Source organism: Erythrolamprus reginae, chromosome 1, assembly GCF_031021105.1.
Source record: "Erythrolamprus reginae isolate rEryReg1 chromosome 1, rEryReg1.hap1, whole genome shotgun sequence".
In the NCBI taxonomy this organism is placed as follows: domain Eukaryota; kingdom Metazoa; phylum Chordata; class Lepidosauria; order Squamata; family Dipsadidae; genus Erythrolamprus; species Erythrolamprus reginae.
Genome location: NC_091950.1, coordinates 28,512,357 through 28,533,840, shown reverse-complemented (window position 1 = coordinate 28,533,840; position 21,484 = coordinate 28,512,357). Strand labels below are relative to the sequence as shown.

General features: G+C 43.4%; 1 protein-coding gene across 5 annotated transcripts in view; it reads right to left on the bottom strand.

The window, feature by feature from the left end:
* Positions 1–21,484, bottom strand: part of EPS15L1 (epidermal growth factor receptor pathway substrate 15 like 1) — an 89,393-nt gene that overhangs the window by 33,062 nt on the left and 34,847 nt on the right. For 4 of the 5 annotated variants that reach the window (XM_070748423.1, XM_070748414.1, XM_070748443.1 and 1 more), the window contains 8 exons: positions 20,430–20,591; positions 19,434–19,631; positions 16,345–16,509; positions 14,014–14,125; positions 13,695–13,745; positions 9,582–9,718; positions 6,263–6,326; positions 3,310–3,398 (listed from right to left, as the gene is read on the bottom strand). In XM_070748423.1, the coding sequence (XP_070604524.1) occupies positions 3,310–3,398; positions 6,263–6,326; positions 9,582–9,718; positions 13,695–13,745; positions 14,014–14,125; positions 16,345–16,509; positions 19,434–19,631; positions 20,430–20,591 (978 nt within the window). Of the gene's footprint in view, positions 1–724; positions 773–3,309; positions 3,399–6,262; positions 6,327–9,581; positions 9,719–13,694; positions 13,746–14,013; positions 14,126–16,344; positions 16,510–19,433; positions 19,632–20,429; positions 20,592–21,484 lie in introns of all 5 variants that reach the window. The other variant, XM_070748452.1, reaches the window with a different exon arrangement.

Here is a 21,484-nt window from a genome sequence, read left to right as displayed (position 1 = left end):
TGAAATCACGTGAACACGAGGAGGCTGGAATGGTCATTAAGTGTAAAAATAATAGAAACATAGAAGACTGACAGCAGAAAAAGACCTCATGGTCCATCTAGTCTGCCCTTATACTATTTTCTGTATTTTATTTTAGGATGGATATATGTTTATCTCAGGCATGTTTAAATAGAGTTACTGTGGATTTATCTACCACGTCTGCTGGAAGTTTGTTCCAAGGATCTACTACTCTTTCAGTAAAATAATATTTTCTCAGGTTGCTTTTGATCTTTCCCCCAACTAACTTCAGATTGTGTCCCCTTGTTCTTGTGTTCACTTTCCTATTAAAAACACTTCCCTCCTGGACCTTATTTAACCCTTTAACATATTTAAATGTTTTGATCATGTCCCCCCTTTTCCTTCTGTCCTCCAGACTATACAGATTGAGTTCATTAAGTCTTTCCTGATACGTTTTATGCTTAAGACCTTCCACCATTCTTGTAAGTCACTTTTTTTAATGTTGATGTAACTTCAACCAGTTACTAAACAAACTGTTGTAAATTGAGGACTATCTGTACTAGGTTCTAGGGTGAACTCTCTCTTGTCATCAGACAATGTGTTTTGACTGTTTTTAGCGCCTCTAGCCAAACTACTGACCCTCCCACCTCCAGGACTGGTGCAGCAGCTTACATAGGAATGCCAGAAATTACACAATGACAACAACAGAGAGGAAGGAGCTACTTGCCTTCTCATACGTCCTGCTCCTAAGTCTTCTAGAGACATCTGTTTGCGACTAAGAGAAATAGGGATATTGACTAGATGGATCCCCTCTCACCTGAGATTATGCTTTACTATCAACTCTAAAGAGCAGCAGTGAAGTAGAAACATAGAAACATAGAAGTCTGACGGCAGATAAAGACCTCATGGTCCATCTAGTCTGCCCTTATACTATTTTCTGTATTTTATCTTAGGATGGATATATGTTTATCCCAGGCATGTTTAAATTCAGTTACTGTGGATTTATCTACCACGTCTGCTGGAAGTTTGTTCCAAGGATCTACTACTCTTTCAGTAAAATAATATTTTCTCATGTTGCTTTTGATCTTTCCCCCAACTAACTTCAGTAGGATCTCGGAAAGCTGCTATAGAATATCTGGACAAAAGATCCAACGAACCCGAGACCATTTGCAATGAAAACATGAACCTCACGCTGAGTTATGGGTTGTTGTTTTTTTCCCCACCGAAAATATCCTTGAAGGGTAATCTTGTTTGTTCTGGTTCTTGAGCCACCAGCCCATACATTTATAGTGTATGTTTATGACTATTGTAGATTTGCAGAAAGAAAAGAAGAGTTTGGGTAGGATTAAAAAGAATATGAACACCTTGAGGTGGAAAAACAGTGCTGCCATCTAGCGGGATAAAGGGCCTTTCATGAAAAATGTTCTAAACATGTAAAAGTGTTTCTCTAAACCAGGGGTCTCCAACCTTGGCAACTTTAAGACTTGTGGATTTCATAAAAACATAGAAGACTGACAGCAGAAAAAGACCTCATGGTCCATCTAGTCTGCCCTTATACTATTCCCTGTATTTTATCTTAGGATGGATCTATGTTTATCCCAGGCATGTTTAAATTCAGTTACTGTGGATTTACCAACCTCGTCTGCTGGAAGTTTGCTCCAAGCATCTACTACTCTTTCAGCAAAATAATATTTTCTCATGTTGCTTCTGATCTTTCCCCCAACTAACCTCAGATTCTGCCCCCTTGTTCTTGTGTTCGCTTTCCTATTAAAAACACTTCCCTCCTGGACTTTATTTAACCCTTTAATATATTTAAATGCTTCAATCATGTCCCCCCTTTTCCTTCTGTCCTCCAGACTATACAGATTGAGTTCATGAAGTCTTTCCTGATAAGTTTTATGCTTAAGACCTTCCACCATTTTTGTAGCCCGTCTTTGGACCCGTTCAATTTTATCAATATCTCTTTGTAGGTGAGGTCTCCAGAACTGAACCCAGTATTCCAAATGTGGTCTCACCAGCGCTCTATACAGGGGGATCATATATTTTTCGGAGTTTCCCTTTCCCTGTAACCTAAAAGAGGCTGAAAATTTGGGTGCGTCTTATACTCCAAATGTAGCTTTTAGTAAGCTTTTTTTCAACTCTGCCAAGGTGCTAATGTGATCTTCTCTGCTTTGCTACCTAAGTGATCTGCTAGCCCTTTGCCTGCTTTTTCTATTGCTGCTCTTTCTGACAGTCAGCTGAGTCTTTTTTCAGCCCTAACAAGATGCTAACGAATGAAGCAATCTTCATGCTTTGGTAGTCAAACCATCTCCCCTTTGCCTGCTTTTCTCATTGTTTCTCAAATTTGTGGTTTTATTAGTTGTGTTTTAGCCAAGTGTGTGTATTGCCTACTGTCTGTCCTTGCTAGTTTTATATGCCTTGCTGTTATGCCCTTTGTTAAAAGGGCATTATAAATAAACATTTATTATTATTATTATTATTATTATTATTATTATTATTATTATTATTATTACTATTATTATTACTATTATTATCAGTATCATCTCTCTAAAGAGAGAGAGAGAGAGAGAGAGAGAAGAGGTGTTTTAGAAGCTGTTTTTTATCCCCAACCAGGGTATAAAAACCAAGCATGTGCGCTGAAAACCAGCAAGCTAATGTGCTGAAGCTGACCACACTAAGGACTAGCCAGATGAATGCCTAGTAGGCAGATTACTTTTTCCCTATTTTCCTCCCCCAAAACTAAAGTGTGTCTTATACTCTGGTGCGTCTTATGCTCCAAATAATACGGTATACAGTGTCCCCTCGATTTTTGCGGGTTCGAACTTCGCAAAAAGTCTATACCACGGTTTTTCAAAAATATTAATTAAAAAAATACTTCGCGGGTTTTTCCCCCATACCACGTTTTTCTCCACCCAATGACGTCATATGTCATCGCCAAACTTTCGTCTGCTTTTAATAAATATTTTTTTTAATAAATTTTAATAAATAAACATGGTGAGTAATAATCTAAATGGTTGCCAAGGGAATGGAAAATTGCAATTTAGGGGTTTAAAGTGCTGAGGGAAGGTTTGTGATACTGTTCATAGCCAAAAATAGTGTATTTACTTCCGCATCTGTAATTCGCGGAAATTTGACTTTCACGGGCGGTCTTGGAACGCATTCCCCGCGAAAAGCGAGGGAACACTGTATTCTCTTCCTTTGGAGTCCTTCAGTCTCGAGGCCTGTTTCCTCTTTTATTCCGAGCCACCGCTGCCGAAAGCAACCTTCCCATTTCTCTTAGCAAACAAGAAGAACCTTCTGAGAGAAATTTACCTTTGACATTCGACTGAAATCTGCAAATCCTTCACTACTTTGGGTACTGAAGGTGCTGCTACCAAAGGCGTCTAATGTCCCAAAAGGATCTGAAAGCAAACATCAACAGTGCAATGATTCTGGGTTTGAATGATCAAAATGCAGAATGAATCCTGACAAATCTGTCCCTCGGCCGAGGACATCTGGCCAGATCAGGAGGCTTGCAATGCAGGAGAAACATGATCACAGGTAAACCTTTCCCTGGAGGCTTTGTTAGGATCGCCAAAATTCATTTTTCGATTTATGCAACTACTGTGCTTCCCCAAAAATAAGACCGGGTCTTATTTTCTTTTGAGCCCCAAAAGAAGCATGGCACACCGCTCACCTTCCTGCTCTGTTGCGACCATGAGCAAGTGAATTCTGCTGCCCATGGTTGCTGGTGCTGCCATACTACCCCATCTCATAGCTGCGAAACCATGAGCAACCAGACGGAATAGGTGAGTGGACGGCTGTGCAGCCTATTAAGTAGGGCTTATTTTGGTGTGTGTGTGTGTGTGTTGCAGAGCTTATTATTAAGCGCACATGTAAAAACATACTACCGTGTTTCCCCGAAAATAAGACACTGTCTTATATTAATTTTGGCTCCAAAAGTTGTGCTACGTCTTATTTTCAGGGGCTGCCTTATATTTCTCAGATAAGACAAATTCACAGGCAGAAAAGCTGACACCCCCAAGGAAAGTGTACTGTACGGTACACTGATTACGGTACGGTACCTGTCAGTATGGCACCCACACACACAAACGACGGCACTTATATGGTACAACAGCATACTCCGGCTATTGCAGCGTCCGGCCACCAGAGGAACTACAGTCTATGCCAGTGATGGCGAACCTATGACACGCGTGTCAGCACTGACACGCGTAGCCATTTTAGGTGACACGCGGGAGAGCAGAGCGCAGCCTCGCCCGCACGCTGCCTTTGGCAGCACAAGCATACCTGTCCGGCCAGGGGAAGAATCGCCCCGGCCGGACGTCAGTTTCAGCTGGGGCGGGGCGAGAACACCGCCTCCTACCTGGTCGCGTCTGCGCAGAGCGCAGGCTCGCCCACACGCTGCCTTTGGCAGCACAGGCATGCCTGTTCGGCCGGGGGAAGAATCGCCCCGGCCGGACGTTTCAGCTGGTGGGAGGGTGGCGGCAGCGGGCAGTACCCGTGGGGAGGCGCCAGGGTGGTCAGCTGTGAGGCGGAGCTCCGGAACAGAGGCACCGACGCCGGGGGCTGGACATGCTGGAATTGCGTGCCTGGCACTTACCTGCTGGCTGGGCTGGGACGGAGGCTTCAGCCCCACGTCCATGCCCAGCGCAACGCCAGCATGTACGGCGTCTAGCAACATGTCTAGCCGCCGCCGTCGGTGCCTCGGTTCCGGAGCTCTGCCTCACAGCTGATCACCCTGCTGCCGCTGCTGAGAGAAAAAGAGAAGGAGAGAGGGGGGAGAGAAAGAGATAGCAAGAGCGGGACAGAGAAAGAGAGAGTGGGGATAGCAACAGAGGGAGAGAGAGAAAGAGAGAGGGGGAAGAGAGAGAGAAAGAGAGATAGCAAGAGAGGGAGAGAGGGAGAGGGGGTTAGCAAGAGAGGGAGAGAGAGAAAGAGAGAGGGGGATAGCAACAGAGGGAGAGAGAGAAAGAGAGAGGGGGAGAGAGAGAGAAAGAGAGAGGGAGAGGGGAGGAGAGAAAGAGAAAGAAAGAGATTGCAAGAGAGGGAGAGAGAAAGAGAGGGAGAGGGGGGAGAGAAAGAGATAGCAAGAGAGGGAGAGAGGGGGTTAGCAAGAGAGGGAGAGAGAGAAAGAGAGAGGGGGATAGCAACAGAGGGAGAGAGAGAAAGAGAGAGGGGGAGAGAGAGAGAAAGAGAGAGGGAGAGGGGAGGAGAGAAAGAGAAAGAAAGAGATTGCAAGAGAGGGAGAGGGAGAGAAAGAGATAGTAAGAGAAGGAGAGAGAGGGGGAGAGAAAGAGAGAAAGCAAAAAAAGAGAGAGAAAGAGAGATAGCAAGAGAGAAAGAGAGGGAGAGAGAGGGGGAGAGAGAAAGAGAGAAAGACAGCAAGAGAGAGAGAGAAAGCAAGAGAGAGAGAGAAAGAGGGGGGAAGGAGGGTGAGGGAAAGACATTGAGGGAGGGAAGGAGGGAGAGAGAAGGAGGGCAAAAAAGGGAGGAAGGAAGGGAGAAACAAAGAGAGATGGATAGAGAGGGGGAAAGAAAGAGGAAGGAAGGGAGAGAGAATGAGGGAGAGAGAGAAATAGAGCGAAAGGGAGGAAGAGAGATATTTTTTTGACCAAACTTTTTTTGCCCCCCCCCCCCCCCCCACCGCTCAATGTTCCCCAGGATTTTGTAAATTTGAATAATGTGCCGCGGCTCAAAAAAGGTTGGGAAACACTGATTTAAACTATAAATATCACAAAATTATGTTTTTTTCTCAAGGTGACACACCACCCAAGTTATGCTTGGTTTTTTGGCGAATTTTGACACACCAAGCTCAAAAGGTTGCCCATCACTGGTCTATGCACTGTAGTGGAGACTGTAATGGCGGTGAGACAGCAGCAGACTGTGTCTGCTGTACTGGACGGTACAAAGCGATGGAAGGGGCCAGCAAGGGACGCCACATTATTACGGTACCGCTATGAACAGCTTTGAATGGTACCGTATGTTTTTCCACCGTACCGTATGTAAACTTGACTACGCCTTATTTTCGGGGGGTGCCTTATACTGTATTACCAAATTCTGCAAAACCTCTGACATGCCTTACTTTCGGGGTAGTCTTATTTTCAGGGAAACAGGGTATTTTGGGGACAGGTATTATTTTCAGGGAAGATAAGTTGAATGGAAGTGGATGGTTGTAAACATGGACGATGGGAAATACCGAAGCAATAAACGATGAATCCCAACTTGTCGAGCAGAAGGGGAAAGGGGGAAACACTTCTATTCCTACCTGGCCCTTTCGAAGAAGACATGCTCAGAGTTAGGAAAGGGTCACTGTTCTCAAAGAGGTTTGGCTGAAACGGAGAGCAGAAAGAAAAAAACACATTAAAGGAAGCTGGCTTGCTAGAGATAGGGAAGAGAACCATGTTACAGGAAGTCCTCACTTTTTATAGTTTATTATTTATTTATTAATCAAATTTGTATGCCGCCCCTCTCCGTAGACTCGGGGCAGCATACAAATTTATAATGCCAATTAGGATCCATAATTTCCATCACCAAGAGACACGGTCACAAAGAGCGACGTTTGAGTGTTCTGCCTACGTGACGGCAGTTCTGGCACTACCAACTGCCTCCGTTAAAACAATTCTCCGGTACCGGAAAGAAACAATGTCGCAGGATCACTTGAGACCTCCTGCCAGCTTCCCCCCGTTGACGTTTGCTTGCCAGAAGCTGGTAGTGAAGGTTATAAATGATGATCACGTAACCACGAGATCCTGTGATGCTCTAATTGGGAGCTGGATGCCAAGTGACCGAATCGCAACCCACTTTGTGACTGTATGACTGTAACTTATTGCTTGTATTCTTAAGATTTTTATTAACATTGATTGTTTCCTCATTGCTTATTTGACCCCTATGATAATCATTAACTGTTGTACCTCATGATTCTTGACAAATGTATCTTTTTCTTTTATGTACACTGAGAGCATATGCACCAAAGACAAATTCCCAGGTATGCCCATGTTACACCAACACTCCGCAGTCTGCACTGGTTGCCGATCAATTTCCGGTCACAATTTAAAGTGTTGGTTATGACCTATAAAGCCCTTCGTGGCATTGGATCAGAATATCTCTGGGACCGCCTTCTGCCGCATGAATCCCAGCGACCGATTAGGTCCCACAGAGTTGGCCTTCTCCGGGTCCCGTCGACTAAACAATGTTGTCTGGCGGGTCCCAGGGGAAGCGCCTTCTCTGGAACCAGCTCCCCCCGGAGATTAGAACTGCCCCCACCCTCTTTGCCTTCCGTAAACTCCTTAAAACTCACCTCTGCCATCAGGCATGGGGGAATTGAGGCACACACACACACCCCGGGCCTATACAAATTATGTATAGTATGTCTGTGTGTATGTCTGGTTTAATAATGGTTTTTTTTAATGTTTTTTTTTAAATTTATTAGATTTGTTATGAATTGTTTTATTGTATGTTGTGAGCTGCCCCGAGTCTATGGAGGGGGGCGGCATACAAATCTAAATAATAATAATAATAATAATAATAATAATAATAATAATAATAATAATAATAATAATAATAATAAATTCTTTGTGTCCAATCACACTTGGCCAATAAAGAATTCTGTTCTATTCTATTCTAAAAAAAAAACTTTAGGAAGCAAGCTGTTCCGCTGTTTAGAAGATTCCTCCTTATCCCTATGTAAAGTTTCCAAGAATTGCATCTTATTTTATCCTCATGTGCTCTGAGAATAAACCCACATTCTCTTCCCTGTGACAGCCCTTCTTGCATCAGTAATCTGGTTTATCCCACCTCGCCTCATCCCTCCCTTCTTTAGGCTAAATATATCAAGTTCCTTTAACTGTTTTTTTTACAGAATTTGTCTTCCAAGCTATTCCTCACCTTTGTCACTCTTCTCTCTCTTCCCTCCCATTTCAGATTTCAAACATACACACAGTTGCTAAGAGATAATAAGCATTTTAGTTCAGGCTGAAGGAAACAAATGGCAGACCAGCAAAGGAGTGTCAATCAAACAGTCTCGAAATATTGTAAGGCTTGTCCCGAGTAGACTTCCCTTTCGGAAGAAGCACACAGAAGGCTGCTCAAGATCGAGTCCAAAGTCAGGAGAGCCAAACATGATTTGTCAGCTGGTTTGAGAATCCGTTCTTCAGATTTCTCACAGTCAGGACATGCAATGGCCTGTTGGACACAGAGGACCTGATAGTTGCTTCCAACAAGGAAATGTGGGTCACAGCTGCCTCTTAAAGTAAAGCTCCAGCCAGCTGTATTTAATTAAGGCGAGCATTCCCTTGTTGGCAAGCAGCCTCGCTGAGCATCTCTGCTCTCTCTCTTTCTCTCTCTCCTTGCAGAGTTCTGGGGCTTTCAAGCCACATCGCATCATCTGACAGCTGCAGCTGTACTGATGCTGTCTGTGTTTGATCAGCTTCAGAAGACTCCTCGCTTGATGTCTCTTGAGGCTGACATTCCACCGATTAAGCTGAAGCACCTTCTTGATAATCAGAGCTATCTACATCATGGGTCATAACTGTTTCCAGTTCCTCAGCATTCTTTTGCATTGTGGTGGCCAAAACTGGACAATGCATTTCAGGCGTGGTCTGCTGATCTGTGCAGCAGAGAATGGTACGTTTACTCCCCACTATCTTGATTTTCCGGTTACAATTCAAAGTGTTGGTCATGACCTTTAAAGCCCTACATGGCATTGAGCCGGGGTGGCACAGCAGGTAGAGTGCTGTACTGCAGGCCACTGAAGCTGACTGTAGATCTGAAGGTCAGCGGTTCAAATCTCATCACCGGCTCAAGGTTGACTCAGCCTTCCATCCTTCCGAGGTGGGTAAAATGAGGACCCGGATTGTGGGGGCAATAAGCTGGCTCTGTTAAAAAGTGCTATTGCTAACATGTTGTAAGCCGCCCTGAGTCTAAGGAGAAGGGCGGCATAAAAATCGAATAAATAAATAAATAAATAAATTGGACCAGAGTACCTCCGGAACCGCCTGCTACCGCACAAATCCCAGCGGCCGATAAGGTCCCACAGAGTTGGCCTTCTCCGGGTCCCGTCGACTAAACAATGTTGTCTGGCGGGCCCCAGGGGAAGAGCCTTCTCTATGGCAGCCCCGGCCCTCTGGAATCAACTCCCCCCGGAAATTAGAACTGCCCCCACCATCCTTGTCTTTCATAAACTACTTAAGACCCACCTATACTGCCAGGCATGGGGGATTTGAGACATCTTTCCCCCAGGCTCATTATAATTTATGTTTGGTATGTATCTGCTGTTTGGTTTTTAATTATGATAGGGTTTTTAGTTATTTTTAATATTAGATTTGTGCCATTATAATATTGTTTTTATTGTTGTTGTGAGCCGCCCCGAGTCTTCGGAGAGGGGCGGCATACAAATCTAATAAATTGAATTGAATTGAATTGAATTTTCATATGAATAACTGCTTTATAGTTTAACTTAATACTTTCATGTTCTAAAATTTTAGCTATACAATTGCAGGCTACATTAATCTTGCTTTGTTGTTAACCATTTAACTACAGTGAGTCAAAAATCTAAAGAATAACTAGAATAAACCAAACCTTCTTACTTTAGGGGGCAGCGTAGAATTTTGCAAGAAAGGGTCTGAAATGAACGGATCACTTTTTTCAGCCTTTTTAAAGAAATCCTCAGGCACAGATGTCCGGAACGGGTCACTTTCTTTAAATGGATCGCCTCCAAATGGATCTGATGTAAGACAGTTAAAGGTAGAAGATTAACAGGAGATTAAGACAAATCAAGGACAGGAAGGCTGATTTTAACTGAACGTCAGAAAAGCATTTCTAAGAATCAGAAACAGCAAAACCCACTAGCCTAAGAAGTAGAGGGCTTCCCTTCACTTAGATGTGTTCAGAGGACCGAGGACTGTCTATCTGGAATACTTTAACTCATTTGTAGACTTCAACTCCCAGAATTCCTCAGGCAGCTTTTGGGATTCTGGGAGTTGAAGTCCACAAGTCTTAAAGTTGCGAAGGTTGGATACTGCACTATAACTTACATTTCGGAAGAAGAAATTGGACTACATTGCTTTTCCAAGTGTATGACTCTACAAATTTAATAGCGATTTTAGTGCTAACTATTTATATACCGTATTTTTCGCTCTATAAGACGCACCTGCTGATAAGACGCACCTAGATTTTAGAGGAGGAAAATAGAAAAAAAATATTTTGAGCCAAAAAAGATATAACGATATTTATATACAGGATACTAGTAAGAAAGACTATAAAAAATTTAAATATTTTAAATAATATTTAAGACAAAATAACAATTGGCTCAACAATTCAGGCTTATAGTCTCTCAGATTTATTTTAAAATAGGCAGAGGGTCGAGGGGGGAAAAACCTCAATGGTGAAGCTGTGCCCCAAATGTACCCCAGCACTTCTACATGACACCCAAAGGACAAGGGGCTAAGTGTGCAAAAATTGATCCAACCTCGCAGCAGCAGCAGCAGTCGGGATTTGGAAAAAAGAACTCAAAGACTCAAAGGCTTCCGCTCCCTTGCAGCCTCTCACCTCTTGATGCCTTTATCCATGAGGCTGAGCTCCCCGGGAGTTGCGCAGACCTCAGCCATGCCTCCGCCTCCGCTAAGCGACCTCTTCCCCAGCCCTGAACCACGGCAATTACCGCCCTCCGCTTTGAACCCCGCCCACCCGGTCCTCCTCTTCACCTTCCCAGCGGCTGCGAAATGGAGGCGCTGCGTTTGCGAGATAGACGCGGACGGTCCGGGGGGCGGAAAAGAGGGAAAAAACGGCTTAAAAAGTTCAGCAAGTGATTCGCATTTGTGGACGCGTGACACGAAAAGAGTTAAAAGTTATGAGCAAGGGACCGCCTGCCGGTCTTTTCAGCTGTACCTGCGAACACGCCTCATGTACTTGCCTTTTTAAATATTACAAATAAAAAACCCGGTCAGGAAAAGCAATTCCAGACCATTATTTTTTTAAAGATGTGAACCCGAAATGGTCGGTGATTGGCTATTTTTATTGGGGGGGAGGGAGGCAAGAGCACTAAGAAACTACCCTCTGCTCCAGCGCCTCCACCCCCCCCTGCATCTTCGCTCCATAAGACGGGGCTGATTTTTCATCCTACTTTGGGAGGAAAAAAACTGCGTCTTATGGAGCGAAAAATACGGTATTCAACTTACATGCTGCCCATCTTATTTGGAAGTGAGACTGGGGAGCTCACAATAATTAGAAACTAATAAAAATATTAAAATATTAAAGCAATAGAGAGCAACATGAATTAAAAATGACAGAGATGGGGAGGAAGGAAGGAAGATTTTTTTGGGGTGGGGGGGTTGGGGTCCTGTTTTAATTTATTAACCTAGAAGTATAAAACTGGTGGCCGGAGAGCTGAATGTGTCACGCACAGGCCACACCAACCCCAGATCCGTGAAGAGGAAAAACGTTACAAAAAATCATGTGACGGCAATGTGACGTTGTGAGTTTTGACACCCATGCATTAACCACTTCCAGAGTGTGGCCCCAAGACAGTTGGCAGAGCCAAGTCTTCAGTCTCTTTTGAAGGCCTAAAAGGATGGATGTGGATTTCATGGGGGGGAAGAAGGGGCCCCACAATGTTCCAAAGGGCAGGCACCACCGCAGAAAAGGCTCTTCTCCTGAATAACTCCTACTATTCTAACTATTTTGCTTTGTTAGTATGCATTACAGCCAATTTTAATCACCATGCATGGACCTATTAACTATAATGATTATGTTCTGGTTTCTGGTAGAAGTTTAGCTATTAACTCTTACTAAATGCAGTATTTCATAAACAAAGAAACTCCATCTTTATTTCTCTTCCCTTCCGTATTCAAAATACAGTTCATACTAGCACATTCCTCTTTCTCCTGTTATCTTTCTTAATTGCATTCCTCATACATTCCTCCCAGCCTTCTCCATTTACCAAGATTTATGTACTCACAGCATGATTCAAAAACAGCAGAAATGACTGTAAAATAACACAGAATGCATTTGCTTGCTTGGGAGCTGAACGGAAACACCTTTCATTTTAGCCCTACAACATTGAAACTCCACCCTTCTTCCCCACTGACCCCCTGACGTACCAAATACATCAGTATTTAACCCATTCCTCCCCTTAATATCTTCTTCCAAACACCTGTTCCTTACATTTTTGGACCCTTCTGAATTTAGGATTGACCCGGCGAACGTCTGACTCTTCCTCGCTAGATTCTGGACTCATAGCCACATCCTGTGGCTGGCCTCCCACCTGTTCTACTACCTGTAACCCCGGGCCCACCACTAATTCATAAACACTATCTGTATCAGAGTCCTCAAATTTTTCATCATCCTCCAACTGACCAGGAGTATGTACAACAGATTATATGGTTTCTCTTGACCAGCTTTTGTTGGTCGGAGGCCAGTGATGGTGAACCTATGGCACAGGTGCCACAGGTGGCATGCAGAGCAATATTTGCTGGCACACAAGCCATTGCCTTAGCTCAGCTCCAACGTGCATGTGTAGGTCAGCCAGCTGATTTTTGGCTCACACAGAAGCTCTGGGAGGGTGTTTTTGGCTTCCAGAGAGCCTCCGGGGGTATGAAAGAGGGCGTTTTTACCCTCCCGCAGTTCCAGTGAAGCCTTTGGAGCCTGGGGAGGGTGAAATACAAGCCTACTGGGCCCACCAGAAGTTAGGAGACAGGCCGTTTCCGGCTTCTAGAGCAGCTCTGGGGGTTGGGGGAAGCTGTTTTCGCCCTCCCCGGGCATTGAATTATGGATGTGGGCACTCATGCATGCACAATAGCATGTGCGCATGCTCTTTCGGCACCCAAGGAAAACAAGGTTCACCATCACTGGTCTAGACACATCGCATCCAGAGACAAAAACTCTTAACTTTTGAAGCAGGGATCTTCAAACTTTTTAAACAGGGGGTGAATTCACAGTCCCTCAGAGTGTTGGGGGAGCAGATGTGGACTGGGGGAGTGTGGCTAGGTCATGTTATTGGGTGGATGTGGCTAGGTCATGTGACTAAGTTAACAGTCCATTAAACAGTGCACACATATTAATCTTGAATTTGTTTTGCTCCTGGGGGTGTTTTATTTGCTTTTGTTTGCATGTTGCTCTTTTATTGACTTTTATTTTTACTAGATCATTTTTTCAACTGCTGAAGAGTCTAGTGGTTTACTTCAGGAAACTCAATTTTGTAACGATTCTTTTCAGCCCCAAAGAGCTTGAGAAATTTTGCTCTGTCTCTCTTTTCTCTCTCTCTACCTTTCTCTCTCTTTCTCTCCCTCCCTCTCTCTTTTTCTTTCTCTATCTTCTGGAGGCAGGGGTGGTGAAAAACAGGCCCGTTTTTCTCTTGTCTCCGGAACATCTCTGCAGGCCAAAAATGGGCTAAAACAGCCCAGTTTTTTGGGCCCAAAACAGGCTAAATTGGCCCTTATTCACCTCCACCGCTTTCAGAACTTCTCTGTATGCAAAAAGTGTTGGACTTACCTTCCAGTTCCAGCCCCTAGCCTCGCAAAGGTAAGTCCTGCACCTGGTTAAAGGGTGAGGGGCCCAGGACGATGGGCAGAGCAGCTTTGTGATCCTACGTGGGCTGGACTAATGGCTTTGGCTGGCTGTATTAGGCCCGTGGGCCGTAGTTTGAAGACCCTTGTTTTAAAGTACTAAATAAATAATATGAACCTTTAAAATGTTTGTCTTACCAGCTGCTGCAGGAGGCTGTTCGGCGAAGGGGTCATTCTGAAAAGGATCACCTGTATGAAGAAAGGAAACCGCAAATAAAAGCTATGGAAATCAGCACTAAGATAAAACAGGAAGTAGAAAACAAAGTTTTGAAGTACATTTCTTCATCAAGAGAAATGTTCTTGTTTTGCTTCTGAAATATACTGAGAATGAGACTGACTTGCAGATTCAAGGAAGACTCTTAACAATCGGCTGCTCCTTCCGTCTTCTTTGTCTGGGGCAGCGTTTAAAGAGCCAAACACACACACACACAAACAGACCCGTTCTATGAAAACTTACTGCCTTTGAAGGGATCTGCTCCTTTGAAGGGATCTTCAGTTTGAAAAGGGTCCGTCTGCAACTCCTGGGCATTATTGCTGAAAAGCAGGGCTTTGTTCTTGAATGGATCATCCTGGAATCAAAAAACGTGATTACAAAGGTCAGATGGCCAGCAGGCAAAGGTGCGAGCCTCAATCAAGGCGACCAAGATAAACATCCCTTAAGATGACACTCTTCAATAGTTTCAAGATTAGCTCAATTTACAGATTACAGATTACTAGGGTTGGAAGGAATTTTGCAGGTCCTCTAGCCCAGGAGTAGGCAAAGTTGGCTCTTCTATGACATATGGACTTCAACTCCCAGAATACCTGAACTAGCATTATTATGTATTAATATGTGTTGACAAATCTAATAATTTTAAATCCAAAATAGCAATTGTACATTTTTTTTAAAAAATATAAAAACAAGGAACCCCAATATAAAAAACATACATACAGTCATATCATGCACTAAAACTACATAGGCAGGGGGAAATGTCTCAGTTCCCCCACGCTTGACGACAGAGGTGGGTTTTGAGGAATTTACGAAAGGCAAGGAGGGTAGGAGCAGTTCTAATCTCTGGAGGGAGCTGATTCCAGAGGGTCAGAGCTGCCACAGAGAAGGCTCTTCCCCTGGGTCCCGCCAGACGATATTGTTTAGTCGACGGGACCCAGAGAAGGCCAACTCTGTGGGACTTGACTGGTCGCTGGGATTCGTGCGGCAGAAGGTGGTCTCGTAGGTATCCTGGTCCGGTGCCATGAAGGGCTTTATAGATAATAACCAACACTTTGAATTGTGACCGGAAACTGATCGGCAACCAGTGCAGACTGCGGAGTGTTGGTGTGACATGGGCATACCTAGGGAAGCCCATGACTGCTCTCACAGCTGCATTCTGCACGATCTGAAGTTTCTGAACACTTTTCAAAGGTAGCCCCATGTAGAGAGCGTTACAGTAGTCGAACCTCGAGGTGATGAGGGCATGAGTGACTGTGAGCACTGCAGTGAGTCCCGGTCCAGATAGGGCCGCAACTGGTGCACCAGGTGAACCTGGTCAAACGCCCCACCGGCTTCAGAAACATTGCCAGCCTCCCGTTGCCAGGTAATCCCCAAGACACTAGCGTACCTGGACTGATGCTGATGAATCTCAGCGGAGTCAGAATTGGCTAGTAATATTTGGATGGAGATCACTAGGAAATTTGGGACTTGTGAGCAGGTCAAAAAACATCCCCAAACAATGGCAAATCATTGCCAGGGAAACAAGATTGGCCTATCTGTGGAATCACCAGGAGAAAACTTAAAATGTAAAGGTTTCATTACCATCACTATCTTAGGATGGAAAAGAGGTTGAAAAACACCAGATGAGAATGGAGCAGAGGGTAGAAATGAATGGCGTTAAAGCCAAACATAGAAAGAGAATGCTTTTTTCTATTATGAGGGTGAAGTTTGGCCGATCAGTTTCCGGTCACAATTCAAAGTGTTGGTTATGACCTATAAAGCCCTTCATGGCACCGGACCAGATTATCTCCGGGACCGCCTTCTGCCGCACGAATCCCAGATACCGATTAGGTCCCACAGAGTGGGCCTTCTCCGGGTCCCGTCAACTAAACAATGTCGTTTGGCGGGACCCAGGGGAAGAGCCTTCTCTGTGGCGGCCCCGGCCCTCTGGAACCAACTCCCCCCAGAGATCAGAATTGCCCCCACCCTCCTCGCCTTTCGTAAGCTCCTTAAAACCCACCTCTGCCGTCAGGCATGGGGGAACTGAGATATTCTTTCCCCCTAGGCCTCTACAATTTATGCATGGTATGTCTGTATGTATGTCTGGTTTTATAATAAGGGTTTTTTAGTTGTTTTAGTATTGGATTGCTACATGCTGTTTTTATCACTGTTGTTAGCCGCCCTGAGTCCACGGAGAGGGGCGACATACAAATCTAATCAATCAATCAATCAATAAATTAAAATAAAATAAATAAATAAATAAAACAAATAAAACAAATAAAACAAATAAAACAAATAAAACAAATAAATAAATAAACTTTCTGAGCTTGTTCTGAAGAACACTGGCACTGACATCCACTAAACTGCGCTGATGATGTTACCTAGCCTGGTAACAAAACGTTCAGAAACCCACAAACTCAGAGGCTGAACCTCTATCCTCATCGTAAACCCGAGCTACGGACATTCGCTACTATTGTAAATTTTTCTACTCCTCTCATTCTTTTACACACATTTTTCCTACTCCCGTCTCTCCAACACGTTTCTCCACACATAGGGCCATGCACACATGCACTCCAGCTATTCTACGCAATTTCTCACCAAAGTCCCAAACCCGCCCCGTTCTTTTTGGACGTTTCCCTCATTCAGATCTGCCAGGTTAGTCATGCTGCCACTGTGAAGTCCATTTAAAGCTTCGTTGTATTGTTCGATGCTCTGGTTGGTTTCCTGAAGGGTCTCTTGAAGCCGAGATAACTTACTCCTTGCCTGTAAGAGGAAAGAGAGAACCATGGTTAGAAAGAGTCCACTGATTAAAAACTTTCAACTTCCCAGCTACAGACCTAAAGTCATAGAACAGAAACTGGAAGGAGCCATTGTCCAAACCTAGTGGCAGCCTTGAAGATGCTCCAAAATGGCTCCAGGATTGACAGGCATCTCAGAGTTTCATTTGCATTGCGACTGTTGCTTTGCAATTAAAGCAGAGGTCATCGGTCCAGAATTTAATTGAATTAAATTCTGGACCGATGATCTCTGCTTGAATGTATCAAGTAAAGGTGAATCCACCACTTCCCTAAATAAATAGTTTTACTACCCTGTTTCCCTGAAAATACAACCTACCCTGAAAACAAGCCCTAGCCCACTTTTTCACGCCTGTGCTTAATATAAGCCCTAACTAGTGTTGGGAGAACCGAACCCGCAAAATTTGGACTTGTACCAAACTTTGCACAATTCGGTATACTGAATCCGATCCCGAATTTTTGCAAAAGTTCGACAAAAGTTTGGGTTAGGGACACAAGGAGCGCCCCGGCTGTTCCGGAAGGTGACAGCTGGGCGGCGGCGCTTCCTGGCGCTTTCCTAAGTGCCGAACTCAAAAGTTCGGCAAAAGTTTGGGTTCGGGTGCCAAACCTGAACTTTTTAAAAAAAATTGGGTGCCGAACCCGAACTTTGTTGGGTTTGCCCAACACAAGCCCTAACCCAAAAATAAGCCCTAGTTAAGCCCTTCCCACCATCTGTTTGTACAAGAGGAGGGTAAGGTGCAGGTGTAAAAATCAAGCTAAGTTGGGGAATGGTGCCCCACACCTGCTTACCTAAGGAACGCTGCAGCCAGGCCTCCTACATCCTGACACCTGTTGTGCCACTGCCTGAGTTCTTCTGCAGCCGCTTGTAGCCATTCATGGCCATATCCCCCGTGACGCATTGCGCCAGTGCTGCCATTCACATGCGCAATGGCACAACACACCATACAGCCTCCTGCTGCAAGTGCCAATGTGATGAGCCATGCATGTCTGACCGCGAGTGGTCACAGAAGTCAGACAGCGCCCGACAGGTTGTCGGGACATTGGAGGGGTAGCTGTGGTGGTCCTAAGGCAATGATGGCGAACCTTTTTTCTTTCGGATGCCAAAAGCATGCACACGTGTCCTATCGCACATGCATGATTGTCCACATCCATAATTCAATGCCTGGAGAGTGCAAAAACGGCCTTCCCTGACCCCGGACACCCTCTGGAGGCTAGAAATGGCCCATTTCCAGGCTTCTAGTGAGCTCAGTAAGCTACTCTGGAGTCTGAGAAAGGTGAAAATGCTTTCTCCCACCTCCCCGGAGGCCCTCTGGAAGCCTGAAACAAACTCCCAGAGGCTCCGTGTGAATCAAAAATCAGCTGGTTGTCACCATATGCACATTGGAGCTAAGCTAGGGCAGCGGCTTGCATGCTGGCAAATATGGCTCCGCGTGCCACCTGTGACACTCGTGCCATAGGTTTGCCATCACTGTCCTAAGGTAAGCAGGTAAGACATCCACCTTCCCCTCCAAATAAGACCTGGTGCTTTATTTGGGTCTGAAAAGAAAATAAGACTGGGTCCTATTTTTGGGGAAACGCAGTACCAAGTTGTATTTACTTTTACATGCAGTAGGTTTTCTTATCATCTTAAAAGGTAAGAGGTCCAAATTTTTGTACCTCAACTCACCATTCATTTAATGACAATGTGAAGTTACAATGGTCACTGAAAAAGTGATGTGTGACCCATTCTCGTACTTATAACCATAGCAGAATCCTCATAGTCACGTGATCGAAATTTGGACACAACCGCAGGTATTTACGATAGTTGCAGCACTTAATAATTACAATTATAACTATAATTATAATTACAACAACTGTTAACATTTTTTTTAAAAACTGGGAGTTTCTCATTGCCCTGTTTAGCAATGGAAATTCTGATGCCAATTGTGTTCATAAATTGATGACTGCCTCTTCTTAAAAATAAGGCTGAAGCATACACGTTTTTTTTCTGCTCTGATCTCATGCTACAATTTTCAAAAACTGACATCAGAAAAGATTTCACAATATTTAGAACAGCTCTTAGTATAAAACTGGGAGTATATTTTTGTTAACTTCCACTGAAATCTGGTGTTAGGTTGAAAAACAACTGCAATTAAAACCAAAGCAGGCAGATAAGGGACTGTTGCCTTTACAAAAACAAACAAACAAAGCCAAAAACCCAGTGGAAAGGGACTTTGGCTTTCAGAAAGGGAAAACCTCTAATGAACGACAAAATTAAGCCCATCTCCTCAAAGAATAACAATGTCAGCGTGGTAAATTCTAGTATCCTGAACCAACAAAACAGATTTGATTGGCTATAGTCAGCCTTCGAGCCAAAAACAGAAACATAGAAACAAAGAAGATTGACGGCAGAAAAAGACCTCATGGTCCATCTAGTCTGCCCTTATGCTATTTCCTGTATTTTATCTTACAATGGATATATGTTTATCCCAGGCATGTTTAAATTCAGTTACTGTGGATTTACCAACCACGTCTGCTGGAAGTTTGTTCCAAGCATCTACTACTCTTTCAGTAAAATAATATTTTCTCACTTTGCTTCTGATCTTTCCCCCAACTAACCTCAGATTGTGCCCCTTTGTTCTTGTGTTCACTTTCCTATTAAAAACATTTCCCTCCTGGACCTTATTCAACCCTTTAACATATTTAAATGTTTCGATCATGTCCCCTGTTTCCCTTCTGTCCTCCAGACTACACAGATTAAGTTCATTAAGTCTTTCCTGGTAAGTTTTATGCTTAAGACCTTCCACCATTTTTGTAGCCCATCTTTGGACCCGTTCAATTTTATCAATATCTTTTTGTAGGGGGTGGGGGATGGGGAAGACAAGAATCTATTATCAGAAATGTTCACATTACCTGGTTAATTTCTTCCTGAGTGGATTTTAAAGATTTAATTATTGTTTCCAGTTGTACTTTCCCAGCCTGGATGCTCTGCTCCAACTGGGTCTCTTCCTGCTGAAGCCGATTCAACTCAGTCTTTGCTCTACTGATGTCATCTTCTTGAGACTTTAAATCTGATTCTTGGGACTGAATCTGCATTTTTAATGATGTGATCTAAAACAAAGATTTCAACTCAGATTTTGGTAACAGGAAAGGTTTTTTTTTGTTTTTTTTTAACAAAATTGGTGTGAATGTGGAAAACCAGCTGCTAATTCCCATCTCAGCATCTTATAGCCAACTCAGACCACCCACTAAATATGGAGGGTTGGTTTAGTCGGGTAGATGAGAAGATGCTGTCTCTGTTAAAAAGTGCTATTGCTAACATGTTGTAAGTCGCCCTGAGTCTAAGGAGAAGGGCGGCATAAAAATCAAATAAATAAATAATAACAAATAAGATATATTTCTATGCCATAAATTTATTCACGTAGATTTATGTATAAACTTTGATCAAGTTTAACAAATGTTAGTCAAGCTCTTTGAAAATGGTATCCTCATGACTCAACTTAAGAGGTATGTTCGGTAAGTTCTCTGAACTTTTCTCTTGTTCTTTGAAGAAATATTTTACATTCTAGAATAGAATAGAATAGAATTTTATTGGCCAAGTGTGATTGGACACACAAGGAATTTGTGTTGGTGCATATGCTCTCAGCGTAAATAAAATAAAATATACATTTGTCAAGAATCATGTAGTACGACACTTAATGATTGTCATAGGGGTCAAATAAGCAATGAAGAAGCAATATTAATAAAAATCTTAGGATATAAGCAACAAGTTACAGTCATACAGTCAACATGGGAGGAAATGGGTGATAGGAATGATGAGAAAAAATAGTAGAATAGAAGTGCAGATTTAGTAGAAATAGGGAATAAAAAGAATTGAAAATGGATTTCAGCCCACTCTTTCACACTCACCACTTGTGACTCCTCCTGGCACTTCTGCCTTACATCATTTAACATATCTTTCAGCTTTGCCTTTTGTTGATCCATCTCATCTAGGCGATCTTGAGCATCTTGCTTTTGAGCCTCCAGTTCTTGCAGGCTGCTGGTTTCCCGGTCTAAATCATTTTGCAGTTCCTGGGGAATGTTAAACACAGCTCTCTCTCTATATATATACAGGACATGAGCCTGTAGTCTAATGGCTAAGGCCTCTGCCTTACAAGGCAGAGGCCCTAGGTTCAAATCCCAGTAAGGGTGTGGCTACCTGATGAAGGCAAATAAGCCCGAAATAGATCTATTAGTAGTCTCCCTTCCTTTTCATTATCAGCAAAATATGTTACATATATATATGTGTGTGTGTGTGTGTGTGTGTGTTTATTAATTCATTAAATAATACATACATACAAACGTATATTTCTGTTGAATCATATAATTTTTCCCTGATACAAGCTGAAAGGAGGAGAGCCTGTGTTCTAGAGCAGTGATTTTCAACCTTTTTTGAGCCGCGGCACATTTTTTACATTTACAAAATCCTGGGGCACACCACCAACCAAAATGACACAAATTAAATAAATAAATAAATAAATAAATACATACATACATACATACATACATACATACATACATAACCCCCTCATATATACAATCCCATGTAACATCCCCTTATAAATACAGTCAATCATCAATCATCCCTACTCAAATTTATATCTCATTTCTGGGTACTTCTCCTGTCTTTCCCCCTTTTCTCTCTCATGTTTGTCATTTCTCTCTCTTCCTCCCTTTTTCCCTCATTCCTTTTCCCTCTCACTTCTCCTCTTTTTTCATCCCTGTCTCTCTCCCCCCCTTATGTGTGTGTGTGTATACACACTGGAACCATTTCCAAAACCAGTTGAGGGCTGGGGTTTTTTCTCTTTTATTCTTTTCAAAAAGAGGTGTGGGCTGGGGGGCATTTCTTATTATTTGGGTGCTTTTTACCATATGCTTCAAGAATCACCCCTCTCTCTCTCTTTTGTTTCTCTCTCCTCTCATTC